Here is a 19,484-nt window from a genome sequence, read left to right as displayed (position 1 = left end):
GCGCCGACCCTTGGCCCGAGCGTTCCTGCGGGGAGCGCCAGATGGCTGGAAAGCCTCCCTCGGGGAAGATGAAAAGACCAGGTGCCTTCGTTACCCAGCTGGCTGGCCGCTGAAGGGTCGTGTGTGTGTGTGTGTGTGTGTGTGTGTGTGTGTGAAAAGCTTGGCAGCAGGCCAAAGGAGGCTGCGCACTGATGTCACCTCTACGGGCAGGTAATAAGTGCAGCAAACACACTCCCCCTCCCTCCCTCAAGGCCGCTGTGAGCAAGTCAACCGTGTGACTCATTGAACGGCTGCGGCGATCCGCTTAACGGAGGCGGCGAGGAAAGCTCTTCAAAAGGGGGGGCAGGACTGGCTCCAGGGATTTCTCCCTTGGCGCCGCGCCGATGTGGAGCTCAGCGGTGGGGTCCGTCGCTTGAGGACAATCTGGGGACGTGCGCGGAGTTGAGCGATCCGAACCTTCGCTCCAGCCTGTTTTGCCAACCTGGAGAGAGTCTCAACATCTGGAGGGCGAGACCCAGTAATAGAAGAGGCAGCCGCTGTTCCTGCTTGGACGCCTGCCCCGCTCCGCCCCCCTTCGCTGGGACGCTGGTGGGGTGGGTTGGTTGGGGTGGGGGGACTTTGGTGGCGAGGAGAATCTATTTTTAATTATTGTGTTTCTGCACCGAAGGGGAGGGGTGGGTGGGTGAGGTTTTGGGGACAGCTGCAGCCCCCTTTTTTCCGCCCTCTCAGGCATGTTTGTGCCATACCTGTCCTGTTATCTGAGATGAGTCATGCAGGGCTGGAGAGAGAGAGAGAGAGAAAAAAAGGCCTGCCAGGATGAACAAACCGTGCCGAAGAGGAAAGAAGGGAGAATAAGGGCTCTCTTGAGGTGAGGGGACTTATTTTGGCTAGGAAATATGAGATCAGCCCAGGCCCTGGATGGACGAATAAAAAGATGGCTGCGACCAGAACATGAAGAAAGTCCTTCTGTCCTTCCTTCCTTCCCCTCTAATCCTTCTTTCCTTTCTTTTCCTCCCCTCCCCTCTAATCTCTCCTTCCTCCAATCCTTCCTTCCTTCCTTTTAACCCTTTCCTTCTTTCCCTCTCTCCTTCCATCCTTCTTTCCCTCCCTCCCCTCTAACCCTTCCTTCCTCCCACTTCTCTAATCCTCCCTCCCTCCTTTCCTTCTAATTCTTCCTTCCTTCCCTTCTTTTTCTCTTTTTTCCTTTTCTTTCTCCCTTTCTCTTTTGTTTCCCCTTTCTTTCTTGATGTGAATGTGCGCACCTTTGCAGACCTTTTAGAATCGATCACGACTTTGTCACTGGGGAAAGGAAGAGGCCTGAAATCTGGAAGAAGGCAGGAGATTTGGCTTGGTTCTGCTGGGATAAAAGGGTTGATTGCCCAGGGATGGACAATCAACGGCCGACGGGACATCCGGTCACCATCCACCAGTTCCCCAGATTGGCCAGGGACACAGGCTTGGCCACCTAATAGGCCATTTCTTGAATTCTTGACTTGAAACATCCCAAACTGAGGTTGCCAGTGGCAAGGAATTATAGACGTTGAGCCAGGTTGGTTAGTGGTGAAGGTGCTGGCCTAGAAATCAGGCGACCGGGAGTTCTAGTCCTGCCTCGGTGTGAAAGTTGACTGGGTGACTTTGGGTCAATCACCAGGGGGGGAGTGAGTTCTAGTCCCGGCTTAGCCATGAAAGCCGGCTAGGTGACTGTGGGCCAATCACTAGGAGACGGTGAGTTCTAGTCTCATCTTAGACATTAAAGCCACCTGGGTGATTTTGGGGCCCATCACCAGGAGACGGTGAGTTCTAGTCTCATCTTAGACATTAAAGCCACCTAGGTGATTTTGGGGCCCATCACCAGGAGACGGTGAGTTCTAGTGTCATCTTAGACATTAAAGCCACCTGGGTGATTTTGGGGGCCGTCACCAGGAGACGGTGAGTTCTAGTCCTGCCTTAAGGCACGAAAGCTCGTTGGGCGATTTTGAGCCCGTCCTTCCCACTGTCAGCCCAACCCACCTCACACCTTGTCGTGGGGAAAACAGGAGGAGGAAGACGGCGCTAGCTGATGTCCGCTGCCCTGAGTAGACTTAATAAAGCGGGATAAATAACCTCACGAACAGAAAGAATGAGTTGGCAGCTCCGGAGGGGAGGCTTTTAACTGGCCTGGAGAAGTGGCACGGGAAGGGAAGGGAAGGAATAAAATGGCAGGGCGAAAGAACAGATGGTTCCAATTGCTTTGGGGAGGGCGGGGGGAGGAGGAGGAAGGCAAGAGAGGACAGCTTTACCGAAAGGCGATCCATTTTCCTCTGACTCACCCCTTAAATGCGCCAGTAAGAGAGGTGGTGATTCAGAGATGGCACTCTATGGGCCGGAGGAGGCCTGGAGCGCACACATGTCTCTGTTTTCTTTCTAATTAGGGCTGTTTCTCATAAGATCCGCTCACTCACGCTAATGGAATTCCGCAGGAAATTCCCAGGACTCCAACTAACCAAGGCAACCTGTTTTCGCTGTCTCTCCCTGCGCCCCTTTCCTTTTTTTTCCCTTTTTCATTTAACCCATTGGGGATATTCACCCTCCGCAAACGCCAGCACAGGGGGTGCGCGGATGTGTGTGAGCGTGGGAGGTATTTAATTTATTTGCACAGCCGTCCTCCGTGCACGAGCCTGGAGATAGGCACGAGGAGGGTAAACGAAGGCTGCAAGCAAGTGAGGCTGGCTGGGTTTCCATTTTTTTTTTTTAAGTTTCCCCCAAAGGCATCATCTGGCTAATTCCACGGAGGTGGCTAACTCCAGGCTGCTCCACCAAGGACAAAACAAGGGAAAGGAAAGAGCTAGCAGCTTAAGCGGGAATGCAGAGATTTATGACAACATCCAGGCATCGCTGTGAAAAGTTATGTGCCCCGATAAATCTGGTTGGCCTTTTCCTAATGGAAGCCTGAGCAAAAGGGGTCAGAAAGAGACCCCTGGGACTGATTATCAGATCCAACGAGGCACAACTCCAGCGGCCAAATGGCCCGCATTTAAAATAGCAACAATAATAATAATAACAATAACAACAACTGCGATATCTGGCATGCTGTGTTCTAAATGATGATCCGGTCTGACTTTTGAATCATCGTCTTCGAAAACCGAAACGTGCAATTTTTTTGATATGGCTGTGCCAGAAGACGCCAAGAAAAAAGAACTAGGCAAAAAATAATATCACGACCTGGCTATCGAAATTACGCGATCATGGATGAAACACGTGACAGGGATACCCACTGTCACCGGGTCCCTTGGTACCACGTCCAAGAATTTTACAAAAATGCATCAAGAAGCTGCAGCTTTCCTGCTGTAGCGCCAGCGGAGCTGCGAAAAACTGCGCTGTTCGGAACAGCGTACATTTTAAGAAGACGCTTGGTCGATACTTGGGATGCTGACAGCAAACAGTATCAACCATCAGCCTCAGTCAATGGTATTTGTGATACGTTTTTAAATGTTCAGTTGAGTGAGTTTCATACTTAATGAATAATAACAACAACAACAATAATAATAATACTGTTAACTAAAGTTGCTCAGCCTGCCAAACCAGAAAGTTCTCTGGAAAAGAACCAGCAAAGGAGGAATGATAGATTGCAAAGCTGAATGAATCAACTGCCAAGGAAACTGAGTCAAAAAATTTTTTTTTTGTTAAGGTGCCATTAAAACGCTCAGCCGTCACGATTAGATCCCCCTTAACAGCCCAGACAGGAAGTTCCCCTCCTCCTTCAACCAAACAGGCCAGCACAGTGAGTGTGCCGGCACTGAGCCTTTGTGGGACAGGCCCACCAAAGAAGGGGCTAGATGACCGACCACCGATCTTGTACGCTAGGGCAAAGAGGAACGCAGATGATTAGGGGACGCTAAAACCTATCAAAAATGGCTGCAGGAATTGGGGAAGAGGACTGAGGGGGGGGACATGATAGCCGTGCTCCAATATCTGAGGGGCTGCCCCAAAGAGGGTGTGTGTGTGTGTGTGTGTGTGTGTGTCAATCTGTTCACCAAAGCACCCAAAGGCAGGACAAAGAAACTAATCAAGGAGGGAAGGTTGAATTAAAGGAAATTTTGGTGAGGACGACTGGCTTCCAGAAGTTGTGGGTGCTCCAACACTGGAGGTTTTGAAGAAGGAATTGGACAACCATTTGTCTGGAATGTGGTGGAATCTACTGCTTGACCAGGGCCTTTCTTCTCCTTCCTTCCCTTCCCTTCTCCTTCCTTCCCTTCCCTTCTCCTTCCTTCCCTTCCCTTCTCCTTCCTTCCCTTCCTTCCTTTCCTTTGCTTCCTTCTCCTTCCTTCCCTTTCTTTCCTTTCCTCTTTCCCTTTCCTTCCCTTCTTCTTCCTTCCCTTTCCTTTCCTTCTCCTTCCTTCCCTTCCCTTCTACTTCCTTCCTTCCTTTCCTTTCCTTCCTTCTCCTTCTCTTCCCTTCTCCTTCCTTCCCTTCCTTTCTCCTTCCCTTCCCTTCTCCTTCCTTCCCTTTCTTTCTTTCCTTCCCTTTTCTTCCCCTTCCTTCCCTTTCTTTCCTTCCCTTTCTTTCCTTCTCTTCCCTTCTCCTTCCTTCCCCTTCCTTCCCTTCCTTTCCTTCCCCTTCCCTTTCTTTCCTTCCCTTTTCTTCCCCTTCCTTCCCTTTCTTTCCTTCCCTTCTCCTTCTTTCCTTTTCTTCCCTTCCTTCCCTTTCCTTCTCCTTCCCTTTCCTGCTCCTTCCTTCCCTTCTCCTTCCTTCCCTTTCTTTCCTTCCCTTCTTCCTTCCTTCCCTTTCTTTCCTTCCCTTCTTCCTTCCTTCCTCTCCGCACACTCCAGTCCCTTCCAGCACTGATGAGGTTACCTAGTTTGGTCATGAAACGTCCGCAAGGAAAACCGCCCAGCGCAGAGAGCACCCAGGACCCCGCAGCTCAATCCTGACCTCCCAACCATTCTGGGAAAAGCCACCTAACTCCGAGAAATCCATTTCGAGGGTGGGTTTTATTTTAACTTCTTCAGGGCAACGGATGCGACAAGGAGCGGCTTACCTGAGAGGCCTTGCACGGCCTTCTCAATCGGGGACAAGGTCTCCTTCCGGAGGGGCCGGCCGAGCGATCCTTCTTGCGGGCTGAAAAGTCCAGAGCCCTCGGACAGTTTCTTGCGCCCGCCGGCCGAGCTTGTGGAGCGGCAGCTGCCTATTGCACTGGTAAAAAGATTGGTGTGTTCGTCGCTACTGGCCGGCTCGGAACTGGGAGTGAACCTCCCCAGCGGGAGGTTGGGAGGAGAATCGGAGCAGTCTATCTGCAGAGGGGTCTGTAATCCCAAAGTCCGGGCGCCGCTCTCGGCGGTCTCCCGCCGGGCCCACTGCTCCTCTCGTCCCAGCAACCCCTTGGCGGGCGAGAGGTGCGGGCAAGTCAGGTGGCAGCGGTGCTTCTCCTTATGCTTATACCTCTCGCCCACGGCCTCCTTGCCGAAGCGGTAGCGCTTCAGGGACTCCAAGACGGTCCGGGAAGAGCCGGCGGGCGCCAGGGCCTCGAGGGAGACCGGAGACTGCTCCGAGGAGCGGTGCTCCCGGTGCTTGTGACGGTGACGGTGTTTGTGCTCTAGCATCCAGCTGTAGGCCATTTCGGGCGGGACGCTGGGGTGGTAGGTGCTCATGGAGAGAAGGGGCGCCCGGCTGGCGGTCAGGAAAGCCTCCTGGCGGAGGAGCTTGTGTTTCTTCTTGTGGTACTTGGCCGGGTTGAGGAGCAGGTGGCCGGCATGCATGTAAGACGGGGGAGGAAGCGGCGGGGTGAAGGAAGGAGAAGGGGGAGGAGGGTAAAGGGTAGCGGGGTAGCGTCCGTAATACCCCAGGCCGATGGGGGCCGCCAGGGGCGAAGGGGAATAAGGCATGCCGTAGGAAGGGTAGAATCCCGTACCGGAAAGGGGGAAACTGAGGCCATGCATGAAGGGCATCTCGGCCATGGCTTCCCGCATTTTGGGGGGGCGGCCCCGCTTCTTCTTCAAGTCCGGCTTGCGGATATAGTGTAGGGGGTCCAGGGAGAAGCTGGGGTGGCTGTAGATGCTGTTGAAGTTGATACGAAAGATGGTGGGCAGCAGGTCCCGGGGGATGAAATGGTGGCTGCGGTGCGTGATGCGGATCTCGCTCAGCCGGCTGATCAGCTCCTCCAGCTCGGCTAGGAAATCGGGGTCCTGCCTGCCCCGCAGCTGCGGGAATTTCTTCTTCCGCTTGCGCTTCGGCCGCTTCAGCTTGTCGTAGGCCAGGTAGTCGTGGCCGCGGCGCTTGCACTTGTGCTTGTGCTTCTCCTTCAGGCCGCTCAGGACGGCCGAGGCCTCGGGGGCCACCAGGGAGACGTGCTCGAAAGAGTGCCGCCGCTTCTTGGGCCCGCAGAATTTCTCCGCCCGGTCCGACGTGCTGTTGTTGTCGGTGCCGATGCCGCTATCGCTGGGCACGGTCTCATCGCTGTGGGACTCGCTGATGGGTGACGGGGTGGCTTCCTTCAGGGAGCCCAGCTCGCTCATGTGGGAGGGGGAGTTGGGGAGCAGGGTAGGCGGGGAGAGCCTCCGCCTGGCCCGCGAGGCCTTGCGCATCGCCAAGGTCTGCACCACGCTCCCTTGCCGGCTGTGCAGGTGGAAACAGGGCACCGAGTTGGGCTCCACGAAGCTCATGTCGCTGCTGATTGGGCTCTGCCCTCCACTGGCGCCCGACGACTGGGAGCAAACGGGAGACGGAAGAACCTCGGGGTTGCTACTGGGGCCGGACGGGAGCAAAGGGGGGCTGGTTTGTCCCAGCATCCCTCCGCTGGTTGGTTGGCTTGATGTCTCCAGGACGGCGAAATTAGAACCGGCCGCCAGGAGGCTGTTCAAGTTAGCTTTGGGCTTCCTGCCTCGCCTTTTTCCTATGTAGATGGTTCCTTTCTTGCTCACGTTGATCTGCTGGCCCAGTCTGGTGCTGAAGGTGGCCGCCAAGCTGGAGACGCTGCCGTGGGCTTTGGACTGGACTTTCCCCTTACTGGGCTCAGCCGAGGAGGAGAGGATTTGGTTGAGGATCTTCTTCCTCTTGGGCGTCTTCATCTTGTTGATTTTCCGGATGATGGTTTTCACCAGCTGACCGTTGCTACGCTTGACTTCCTTGTGCTCAGGTTCGCCTTCCTGCTCGCTGGCGCTCCCGGCGCTCGAGTCTCCGTTTTCTTCGGCGTTGCTAAGCTGGCTGCCGCTGTCGAAAAAGTCCCCGCTCGGCGGCGGCGGCAGCTGGTGGTCCACGGCGTCCTCTGTCTTGTCGGCCTTTTCGGAAGTGATGAAAGGGGCGGCAGAGAGGACGGGCGGCTTCATCTTGAGGCCCGAGCGGATCTGACGTTTGGGGCGGCCTCGCTTCTTCGGGAAAGCTTCCCCCGCCAGGCTCTGGCGGAGGGAAGGGATCTCCACTTCCGGGTGCAGGATGGGTGGTTCCTGCTCTTCCTTGGACTGTGCCAAGAAGATTTTGGAAGCGGGGATTTTCAAGGCCCGTTTGGGTGGCCCTTCCAACTGGGGCATCTCCTTGGATTTGGACTGGTTCCGTTTGGGTTTGTACATGTTGGGGAACAAGTCGTCGGACAGGCAGCCCACGGACGTCGGCACGTGGGCGCCGTAGAACTTCCCCGATTCCTTCTCCATGCCGCCCAGCAGGGAGAGCGACTGCAGGCTGCCGCTTTTGCTGAGTTTGGGCAGATGGCGCTTCAGGAAGTCGTGTTTGGCGAAGGTGGGCGGGGCCCCCGTGCTTTCAAAGAGCTTGGCCTGCTCCAGGCCGCTTCCGGACAGCGGGCCGCAAGAGACGTTTTTTAAAAGCTCGGGCCTCTCTGACTCGAGCTCTTTGGGAGACTGGCAGCTTTTTGTCCAACGGGGTTTCCTCCCTTTCCGTTTCTTGAAGGGCTTGCCCTGGGAGTCGGCGCCACTGCTCCCCCTCAGGATCTCCAGGCCTTGCCTCGGTTTCCCTAAGGAGCTCACGGCCCCCATCTTTAGAAAGGGCTTGTTGTTGAACAAGCTGGAGAAGCTGACCACTGAGGGGGCGATGGAAGCATGGAGGTTGCTTTCACTGACCAGGGCGGCTTTCTTGCCTGGCGCAGGACCCAGTTTCGATTCCTCCGTGGAGGCCGAGTTGGGGTTGCTCGGCTCCCGAACGACCCCTTTGCTGCTCGCGTACGAGCCGGGATTCCCCAGCCTGTTCATACCGGAGCGGGCGCCATCAGAGGCGGACGGCGTCTTGTTGCTCTGCTCAGACAGGCTGTCTAAGAGATCCGGCATGTGGCTTGAATGCAACGGGTTGGAAGGGACCGGAGACAGAACCGCTGGGGGGTTGTGGGTTAAAGTAGCGACCGAGGCGGTTGGGGAAGGGGAAGGGAGGCCCCCCTCCCCTACGGCGCTAAATGGAGACTTGGCGGTGGAGATCTCCGAAGCGCCTCCGGCGGTCCTGAATTCAGGGGAAGTGCAATATACCGGGAGATGTTTCTCTTGCTTTGAGGACTCTGACGGGCCCTGTTCGCTGGGCGAGATCTCCTGCTGACCACAGGCCCCGTCTTTGCCTCCACTGGGAACTTGGGACGGCAACTTTTCGGGGAGGCTGTCTTTGCTCTGCCTCGCCAGGTGCTTTTCAAATGGTTTACTGCCCCCGGCCCCATCCTTCAGAAGCCCGGCAGGCATGTGGCTTTCTAGAGGGACCGAGCCGCTGCCACCGCACCGCTTGTAGGGCTCCGTTGGAAGGTTGGCGGCGTCGGCTTTCAGCGCCCCTAAGTCCTTGCTGGCTAAGCCCACCAAATTGGTGCTCCCCATCGATTTCTTCCCAGAGTCCTTCGGCGTCAGAGAGGCCATAATGCCCACCCCCATGTGTTTCTTGACAGACTCTTTCGCCATCAACCCAATTGGGGGCCCGGCTGCTGATGGCTTCTTTCCGGAGTCTTTGTGAATCAATCCGCTCGAGCTCCCAAAACTCGTCGGCTTCTTCGCCGAGTCCTTGCTGACCGATCCGACTGGGCCGTCGGACCCCAGGTGTCTCTTTGCAACATCCTTGTTAAATAATCCAACCGCGCTTCCAGGTAACGGAAGCTTCTTGAGTGAGTCTTTGTGAATCAATCCAGGCGGGCTGACCATGCCGAGAGATTTTTTCCCGGGATCCCTGCTGACCAATCCGATGGGACTGCTGGTCCCCAGAAGCCTTTTCCCACAGTCTTTGCTGGCCATTCCAGACGGCGCCATGCTCGTCACAAGCAAGGGTTTCTTTCCTCCTTCCTTGCTGACCGGTCCCACCGGACAGCTAAGGATGGGTGGCCTTTTCTCATAGTCCTTGTTTGTGAGCCCGGCCACGCTTGGACAGGGCCCTGGATTTTTTTTGCTCCCATTTTCCTTACTAATCAAACCCCCGGAACCGCCACCAGTTCCTGGGGTTTTCTTGGCAAACTCCTTGTTGCCCAAGTCGAGGCCGAGGACGCCACTTGAAATCGGTTTCTTCAGGAAGTCCTTGGTCACCGTAGCCGCCGCGGCCCCAGCCGTCAGCAGCTTCTTGCCGGAATCCTTAGCAAATCCGGACACGACCGTCATGGGTGGCTTCTTCTGCTTTGGTTTGGAAGACTTTGCTGGAGGGCAGGTTGAGATCAGCTGGGCCAGATTCTCCGTTACCGTCGGGGGTCCGTTGGCCTGGGCTCGCTCTTTCAAGTCGGGATCGCGGCTGCCAAGGGGAGTAGAGAAGGCCGACTTCACATACTCCAGCCTGTCCGAATGCAGCGGGGAAAGCTTCTTCAAAGCTGGGCTGCTGGCTCTGTTTCTACTCTCGGCAAGCAAGCTTTCCACCGTAGCTGGGCCAGCCTCTCCGCTCTTCTTGTACAGCTTCGAGGGGTCCTATGAAATGAAACAAAACAAAATAGTTTAAAGCATCCGCATGGTGGAGAAAAATAGACTTGTTATGAAGACCGAATAAATAGTACGGCAGACTGGAAAATATGTCTATCCCGCTGCCGGGATTAGAATTTTTATTTTTTGCAAACTGTGTTATTGACAATTCTCAGTACTTGTGATATGTCAGCAGTAGCTGGATACTGGAGGCCTCCCATTCCACATAGCATTCAACTATGGCTAAGGTGTTACAGATTGGGAACCTAGTGATTCCTTACTACTTTGTAGGAAAAACAAGGAAGAGGGCGTACGCCCTAAACCCTCAATCTGCAAAACTAGTTGCTGGGTGGGCTATAAGGAATTTGGAAAAAGGAGATACTCGACACCACCCCACCACCGCTCTTAGGTTTTCTCCTCTTTCCCAAGATCTCTTCCTATTTAAAAAAAACACCTATAGGTCCAATTACTGACTGAAAAGGAATTCCCTCATTTATCCACATCGCTAATTAATATTTCATTCGTAGGTCCTCAAGCATGCTGGGGGATTTCCAGAACAGAAGAAAAAAAAGAAAGACCTGACTATTTAACTGGAGACATAATTTAATGTAGGCAAGGAGGCATAATTAGGGGAGGAAAGGAAGCTGAACACACACACACACGCTTACTGGAGCTGTGCCATAAATGCTCTACAATGAGCCACCAGGCTTAATCTTACATACTGGTAGGAAGATGAAGTGAAATGGAGCAAGTAAACTGACTAAAGAATCAGAAACTAGATAGATAGATAGATAGATAGATAGATAGATAGATAGATAGATAGATAGATAGAGATAGATAGAGAGAGAGACAGAGAGAGAGACAGAGAGAGAGAGATGAGAGAGAGCAGATGGATAGATGATAGACAGACCAACTGACTGACAAAAAATAGAGACAGATATATATGGCCTTCGGAATCAAAACAAGTGGCTAGCAGGGGAAGTTTGTTTTTTCTATACTCAAAGTATTTATTTCTCAAAAGCCTCTCAAAAGCCCTTACAACAAATGATAAAGCAATCAGGTCCAACTGCAGAGAGAAAACAGAAGCAAACAATCAGCGCAGAAACCAAAATAACGTCTTGGGGAAAGAAACACATTTTCAATAGATGCCTATCAAATGGGAAGGCACCTAAAGATCTGAGGCACAGGTAGCCCTGGACTTAAACAATGGTTTGTTTAGTGACCGTTCAAAGTTGCAACAGCACTGGAAAAAGGGACTTATGGCTGTTTCCTCACAATGATGGCCTTTTGCAGCATCCCCACGATCATGTGATCAGAATTCAGACGCTTGGCAACTGACTCAGACTTGCGGCGGCCACGGTATCACGGTGGTCGCGTGAACCCCTTTTGCGACCTTCTGACAAGCAAAGTCAACGGGGAAGCCAGGCTCGCTTAACAACCAGCGTATTAACTTAGCAACTGCCGTGATTTCCCTTAACAACTGCGGCAACGAAGATCGTAAAATGGGGGAAAACTCACTTAACAAACCTCTCGCTTAACAACAGAAGTTTTGGGCTCAACTATGGTCGTAAGTCGAGGCCTAGCTGTTCTTTGGAAGGTTCTGAACCTGAAGACTTTATCCCAGAAAAGGACTTTCTTGTGTTTAGCAACACACCTCACTTCTAAAAAGGTAAGCAGCTCTGGAATAGATACAAGATACAACAGTGTGATGATGGCCATCGCGATTTCGCTTTATTCTGATTTTCTAGAAAAAGTAAAGGATAGGAGAAAGGACAGACTCTCGGCTGAAAATGCCAAATGCAAGATCTGACTTTAAAAAAAACAACAACCCCAAAAACAACTTTTAAACCACACACATATTGTCTACAAAATGAGACCTCAACGGATAATCCAAACAATCATACCGACACTTCAGCAAATGTTTCAAAGGAAGAAAACCAAGCAATAAGCAAACAGGAAATAAAACAAACCGAAAAAAAAAACCCCGGTCACGCCGTGAGAACGTGACTGGCCTGCTTAGGTTAACGAACACTGATGTGGGAACCGAACCCACAACAAGAAGTGGTTGGAAGGAAAGTTTTTTTAAAAAATGAAAAAAAAAAAGCCATAACAAAACACTCATTTGGGTTTTAGGTGGATCTATTGATGTTTGTGGGGTTTCAAATGTGTTAATGTTTTAAAAGATGAATTATTGGGGGAGTCCAATTTCTCACAGGGAGAGTCACCTGGGGAATCCCCGAGGTAGCCTAACGAAGAGAAGGATTAAGGGGTGACATAGCAGGGTTCTAATATTTTGGGGGGGACTACCCCAAAGAAGAGGGGAGGGGGTCAACCTATTCCCCAAAGCACCCAAAGGCAGGACAAGAAACAGTGGGTGGAAACCAATCAAGGAGAGAAGCAACTAAGGAGAAACTTCCTGAAAGTGAGAACTAACCAGTGGAACAGCTGGCCACTAGAAGTTGTGGGTGCTCCAACCCTGGAGGTTTCCAAGAAAAAAGTGCACATCCATTTATCTGCGATGATACTGGTTAGTCCTCGGTTTACGACCAGAGCCCCAAATTTCTGGGCTAAGCGGGAGGGTTGTTAAGTACGTTTTGCCCCAATTTACAACCTTCTGTCACAGCAGAATCACTGCAGTTGTTAAGTGAATCTGGCTTCCCCGTTGACTTGGCTGGTCAGGGGGTCATGTGCCCCGGCGCCCTGAACTGTCGTAAATATGAATCAGTGGCCAAATGTCTGAATTTTTTATCATGTGACAATGGAGGATGCTGCAACGGTCGTGAGTTTGATCGATCGTCCTAAGTCACTTTTTTCAGTAGCATCGTCACTTCCAGAGGTCACTGAATGAAGTGCTTTAAGTGGAGGACTACCTGAACAAGAAATCCTGCCACTGGTGTGTGTGTGTGTGTGTGTGTGTGTGTGTGTGTGTGTGTGTGTGTGTGTGTGTGTGTGTAACTGGACTAGAAGACCTCCAAGGTCCCTTTCCAAATCAGAAATCATTTACCTGCAAGCAGGACAGGCCCCGTTTGAGTTCCAGCACGTAAGGAGAACGGTAGCTACTATTTAGAGCAGGAAAGGCTCTAGATCTCTAGCTCTAGATCTCTAGGTCTGGATCAATGCTTCAAGCCCCCACACCTTGTTCAACAGCCAAGGGTGACCTACTTGCCCCAACCTTCCCAAGAGCTTTCAACTGCATTGCAATCTTGGCATTACAACCGGCCCACAGAGATGATAAGCCTTTTCTGGAAACACCTGGGTTTTTTTTTTTTCCAGAGGGCAAACCTGAGAAAGCACCAGCTTTTCCAAGAGGTGCCCTTCAAACAAGGGTTTGGGAAGGGGCTGGGTGGGTGGGTGGTCTGCCAAAAGGCTCCCGTAGCTTCATCACATCACACCATTCCCGCCCCCGCCCCCAAAAAGGAGTGGAACGTTCTGGCCTCTTCCAAACCTTCCTTTCTCGCCTCACTCAAACCTCCCCTGCAGCCCCCGGGAGGCTCCGTTGCAAACTCTAGGCCCGCTGTGACAGACAAAAGGTATAAGATGCCTTGCTTGGTTGTTTACTTTGAAAGCTTTTGGCACCGGCCAGGTTTTGTAGCAGGGGAGAAGGGAAGAGGGGGGGGGAGGGAGAAAGAGAGAGAGAGAGAGAGAGAGAGAGAGAGAGAGAGAGAGAGAGAGAGAGAGAGAGAGAAAGGGGTGAGACTGGCATCCAGCCGAGCTTGGCATGGTGGCAGCTGCTCCCCAACACAAATTTTTGTCAGAAACCTACAGGGGCTGTGATGCTTCTTTCTTTGCTCAAAGAGAAGAAGCCAGCAGCTGAAGTGGCAGCCGCAGGCCGTGGCACCGGAGCAGAAATGACAAACCCGTGCGCATTTTCCTAAAATAGGCACCTGGCGTGCTCCGGGGCTCCCTTACATGGCCGAGGAAACAAGTTGCAAGCTGGACTGCTCGGCCTGGTCCAGCAAGGCACGCTCTCCGGGGTCAAAACAGGACTCTGGTGGTGCTACAGAGCTGGTTTGGTGGTTTTTAAAAAAATAATAATAATTATTGTTATTATTATTTCTTCTAACCAGCCACCAGCTGCATTCGTTCCACCTGCGGCTTTCATTTCCTCCTTCCAAACTTCAGAGGGAGTCACGGGCAGAAAAGGTATTCTATTTTACTTCCTCTTGTTGCGGTTGGGTGGAGAAGAGGAAGGCGGCCGTCCCCATCATTGGCATGGCAACCTCTCTCGAAATCAGAACACGGCCTTCCTGAAAGTCACCAGCAACTCACTGGAGGACCCCTGTCAGAAACTCAGCAGGTAGAAACGGGGGTGGGTGAGGGGTTGGAGTTGTGCGTGAGGAGGGTGGGACCTGCACGCACCATTTTCTTGGGTTATTATTCTTACTATTATTAAAGTCTCTTAAGCATTTAGGATGCCACTTAAGGAAAAGAAATAAAAGAAGTGAAAAAGACAGTGCAGGTAACGGGAAAAAAAAAAAAAAGACTTCCAATCTTCTTCACAGTAGTTAGGAATACATTTTAATAGATCCCCTCCTTTTAAAGTTAATATGACGGAATAATAAGAGTTGGAAGGGACCTTGGAGGTCTTCTAGTCCAACCCCTTGCTCAAGCAGGAAACTGGTCCCATTTCAAACTCAAAATCCTCCGTGTTCGAGGACCCGCGACTTCTGGAGGCATTCCGCTGATTAATTAATTGTTCTCACTGTCAGGAAATGGGTGGAAACTAATGGATGGAAACCTCATTAGTTCCTGCTTGCTTCTCTCTTCGATTAGTTTCTTCTTGTCCTGCTTTCAGACTCAGGGCAGATTTAAGTCTCTTCTCAAATTCTCTTTCTCATCAGCAAACCACTTAGGATGCAGTCTCAACTTGTCAACTGCCCCCTCAACACCCAAGATCCTAACCCACTAAGCTTGAAGCGAGCTTAGCCACACTCCATTGCAACTTCTCCCAAAGCTTAAAAGCCAGTTTTTCTTCTGGATGGCTATGCTGGAAAACTTGTTCTTTTTCGGATTCTTTTAATTCCAGCTTGAGTTCTGGTGAGGCCTCACGACCCAGTTTAGAACGGGCCCATCCCATATCCCAGTTCCAAAACCTAAACCTTGCTGGGGTTCAACCTTACAGAACCTCTTCTCCATGCCGGCTACTGCGGTAACGATTCAGTCACCTTTCAAAATACAGATTAGAGAAGATAATGGGGAAAAGATCTCTTGGTGATTGACAGGCAAACAAGCAAATCTTCCACACACACACAAAAAAAGTCGTTCTGGGTTCCAGCTAGTTCTGTGAAAATCGAAGAGGGCAGGCCCCAACACCTCGGCTCTTTCTTAAAGACTGGCCAGCTCACAAATAGCAGCTGGACAGATCGTCCCTGCCCTGTCTGTTCCTGACGCTGAAGTTGGGCGGAAGCAGGAAGATTACTTGGGGGGGGGGAATTGTATATGATCTCTATAAATCATCTCCTTCTCGATCCAAAGGAGCAACTGGGGATTAACAAACCTATCTTAAAAGCTGCCACAGAAGAGATGACAGCTGTCATACAGGCAGACGGGATTAACAACAGGTTCAGTTTCTTTTTCCACCTAGCTTCACACCTGCTTTATTTATGTGCACAGGGAGTCCTCAAACGTACGACCGCAATTAAGCCCAACATTTCTATCGCTAAGCGAGACATCGGATAAGTGAATTTTTTTGGGGGGGGCCTCGTTTTTCCGGCCGCAGGTGTTAAATGAATCACTGCAGCTAAGTTAGGAACACAAGTCGTTAAGGGAAGGCTGCCCTCGGGGCACTGCGACTGTCATAAATATGGGTCAGCTGCCCAGCATCCGATCACATGACTACTGGGATGCTGCAACGGTCGTTCGGTGTGAAAAACGGCTCTTTTCAGTCACAGCTGTCACTTCGAATGGTCAGTAAACGAACAGCGGTAACCTGCGTTTGTTTATTCAATTTTTATCCTGCCTTCCAGGCTACTTTCCGCTGAAGGGCGTTCCACCCTCTGCTCATTTTAACCTTGAAATGTCTCTGTGTAGCAGCTGCTCCTTGGGAAACTGAGGCAGCCTCAGAATCCAGAGTGAGAGGGCTAACCGGCGCTGGGGAATTCTGGAAGCGGAAGTCCGTCCAGCTGAAAGGTTGAGAAACCCCAATGCAGAACATTGCAAGGGGAAAAAAAACGGGGGTGGGGTGAGAGATTAGCTTCCCATCCTTCCATAACTGGCTAGGAATGCGTGGCGATGAAAGGCAGGCAGGTGGACACGCCCGGCGGAACGCGCTGGATCTTTGTTAGCCGATCCCACAAAATGTGGGGCTTGAAAGGAAATCCTCGCCGGGCGTTTTTCTCAAGAGCGAGGAAGGCTGAAGGACGGCGGTGGGGAGGAGGAGGAGGAGGAGGAGGAAGGAGGGGAGGTGGGGGGGAAGAAGGCATTCTGCAGAGTTCACCTGCAGTATCCAAGGACGTTGCGGGGACTGGAAAGACACCTGCATTCAGCAGTTTCTCGGGGAAGCGAGGCAGGGAGAGGGAGGAGAGAGAGAGGAGAGAGATTCCATCTTGTTTGGCTGCTTTGACGGAATCACAAGCTGTGTAGCGTGCCGCGGGTAGGCTGTCCCCTCCACCTCGTTGCCGAGCCTGCAACAGTCTCGGCAGGGTTGGGCTATAAATAGGTGGAAGATTCCAGGGGCTCTGCGCTTGCTCATCTGGGCCGCTGCTCTGTTGTTGGGTGCCTGAGTCGTGATTTCCCAAGGAAGCGATGCCGCCCAGGGCGGCTGAGCACATTTACTAACGGAGACAAAGGAGGATTTAAAATAATAATAATAATAATAATCACGGTTGAGGCCTTGGTTGGATGCGTTGGTATGCAGACAGCAGGCAGTGGGATCTGGGCTGTCATAAAAACCCAGCCAGGGTGAGAGGTGAGCAATTATGTGCGAGAGTCAGATGGGAGATAAATTTCCAGCCATTTTGGGTTTGTTCTGGTTTCCCCCGAGGGCAAACTTTGGAGCTTCTGCGGTTTGAACCAGGTGTTGCCCTGGCTCTCCTTTCCAACTTCTTCTACTCCAGGGCCCTGGTTTAAAGAGAAACAAGGCCCGGCCCTGGAGTGCCTCTTTCACCGAGAGGAGAGCTCTCCTGAGGACGTATAAAATTCTCTCCCTCGGGAGGAAATCAAAGCAGCCAACATCATACCCGTGATCAGAGTGAAGCACTTCTAGAGAGAAGGTAGAGATACAATCCAGCTTAACCAGGGGAGCTTCCAATTTAGAAACATAAGGGGGGGTGGGGGGAGTTGGAAGGAGAGGGAGGGAAGGGAGGGAGAAAGGGAGGGAAAGAAAAAAAAAGAGAGGAGGAAAGAGGAAGGAAGGAAAAGAGAAAGTAAAAAGAAGGCGAGCGAGAGTAAGAAAGAGAAGGACGGAAGGAAGGAAGGAAGGAAGGAAGGACGGACGGAAGGAAGGAAGGAAGGAAGGAAGGAAGGGAGTGAGTTTGGTTGAGAACCATTAGGAAAATTAGGATAATTTGTAGTAGGTGAAAAAAAATGCCTCTGGCTTTGGGGATTACAGGTTTTATGGCCGTTTGCTGCCACCTCCAGTAGTAAAAAACAGGAAGGAGAGGAAGTAAAAAACAGGGTTGTCATTTTGTGGCTGGCTAGCGTGGCTGGAGAAGCTGGCTGAGACCATGAAAGGTCAGGTTTAGGCCCCACCTCAGCCAGGGCAGCTTCCTGGCTGACCGATCAGTATGCAGACACATCTTGCAAGGACTGCTTCCTGGGGATCGTTAGGGAAAGAGCTAACTAGGCCACCTTGAAAAGAGCGTAAGACTTAGTCATAATAATTGGACCCATTCCTGTTCTGGTTGTTCGGCATGTCTCTGATCAGCCGCTCCAAACAAATAATCCTGCAGCATTTGAAAAGCTGCTCTCAGTAGGCTTGTATATAAAGCCTGGAAGAAGGACCAGGAGTGACATGGCAGCGGTCTTCTAATATTTGAGGGGCTGCCCCAAAGAAGATTTGGGGGTCAGCTTATTCTCCAAAGCCCCTGAGGGCAGGACAAGAGGCAATGGGTGGAAACTAATCAAGGCGAGAAGCAACGTGGAATGAAGGAGAAACTTCCTGGCATTAAGAATAATCAACCAGCGCCTTTAGAAGTTGTGGGGGCTCCATCGCTGAAGGCTTTCGGGAAGAGACGGGGCAGCCGCTTGTCTGGAATGGTATAGGGTCTCCTAGTTGGGCAGGGGTTGGACTAGAAGATCTCCAAGGTCCCTTCCAACTCTGCTATTCTGTAAGGATTCTGCACGCCCTGTTTCCTCTCCCCCCCACCCACCCCACCCAACTTCTTTGATGCCCACCCTTGATGGTTTCTGAGGCTGAGACTTCCTTCCCACAGTTCAAAACACACACACAAACACACAGAGAAAACTATGCAAATCCATCAAGCTCCTGTTGCATCATACGTACTCCAGATTCTGCTTTTATCTCAATTACAGGCTTGCTCATCATTAGCACATCTCACTTCAAGCAAAACAAACACACAAAAGAGATTCAAAAGGGAGCCCCGGGGATAAATTTAATAATTCTGCCAAAATTATTGAACAATTTACTGCCCTATTATGTCAGACAAATTCCTTGACCCCAGGGTAGCTTCTCCCCCTCCCCTTTTCTCCTTTGGCATTTCCAACCCGTTGCAATTTAGGCTGCGGATCGTTGCATTTTGCAATTTATGCATGGACCTTGCAGTTGGTGTGGTGCATGGGTCAGCCTTGCAGCTGGGCTGGGATTACAATCTTCATCGTGCTGGTGGGGGGTTTCTGAGCCCTATAACCCGCTATGTATTTGGAGAACCCCTGAGAAGATGACTTATGTCGAAAGATAAAGATTCAAAAGCATTCTGGGCGTTACACTCAAAAGATAATTTCACTTTTAGTAACAAGAACCCCTCCAAAACACCAGTATCTCCAACTTGAGTGTCAACATTCCTTATTATGCCTTTTATTCACTTATAAAGCGCTTCTAAAACAAATAGCTAGGAGAGGAAAAAGGGCACACAGAAAATAAACATCCTGAAAGTAGCAATGAAGGGTGAGATGACCAGACTGTTACCGGTGAACATCCTTTGCAAAAAAAAAAAATTTTTTTTTTAAATTTAACATTCCTCCTCCCTTGAAATTTCAACTGTGAGCCTAGCAGGCCTCGGCTAACGGTGATATAAGATGCGCTGTTTATTGGGAAGCATCCCTGGAAATCTGCTCACCAGAGGACGACGTACAAATAGTGGTAGGCTGTGTATAGGAAACAGCAACAACATTAGAAACTGTAGCATTTCTGTTTGGCAAACCTATTTCCTAAAATGCCTGCTTGGTTCCTACTTGTTACTCTTTTGAGTATTAAGTAAGCTTTTCAAAATAAAAATAAAAATCTCAGCCTGCTAGTTGTAATAATTGTTTGTGTTTCTAATGTGGGGTCTTTGGTGCTGTCCGAACTTGGTTGCTTTCTTGCAGATATTTCATTATCCAGGCAGGTAACATCATGATCATCAGCAAATCTCACTGCTTTCTAGCACTGATGGTATAACCTAACTGGGTAAAGAAATGTCTGCAAGAGAACAAGTTCAGAGAGCGTCAGGGACATAGCAGTCATGCCCCTCATCCTCTTCTGCAAAACCCGCACCTTCG

General features: G+C 51.2%; 1 protein-coding gene across 1 annotated transcript in view; it reads right to left on the bottom strand.

Annotated features, from left to right (window-relative positions):
* ASH1L (ASH1 like histone lysine methyltransferase) overlaps positions 1 to 19,484 on the bottom strand; it is a 60,259-nt gene that overhangs the window by 33,226 nt on the left and 7,549 nt on the right. Inside the window, 1 exon segment of the mRNA XM_087914054.1 lies at positions 5,018 to 9,836. Coding sequence (XP_087770180.1) covers positions 5,018 to 9,836 — 4,819 coding nt within the window.

Source organism: Pseudonaja textilis, chromosome 16 (assembly GCF_049901715.1).
Source record: "Pseudonaja textilis isolate UNSWEBS1 chromosome 16, rPseTex1.2, whole genome shotgun sequence".
Lineage (NCBI taxonomy): Eukaryota > Metazoa > Chordata > Lepidosauria > Squamata > Elapidae > Pseudonaja > Pseudonaja textilis.
Note: the sequence above shows the minus strand (reverse complement) of the source record. Positions and strands in the feature narration are given on the sequence as shown.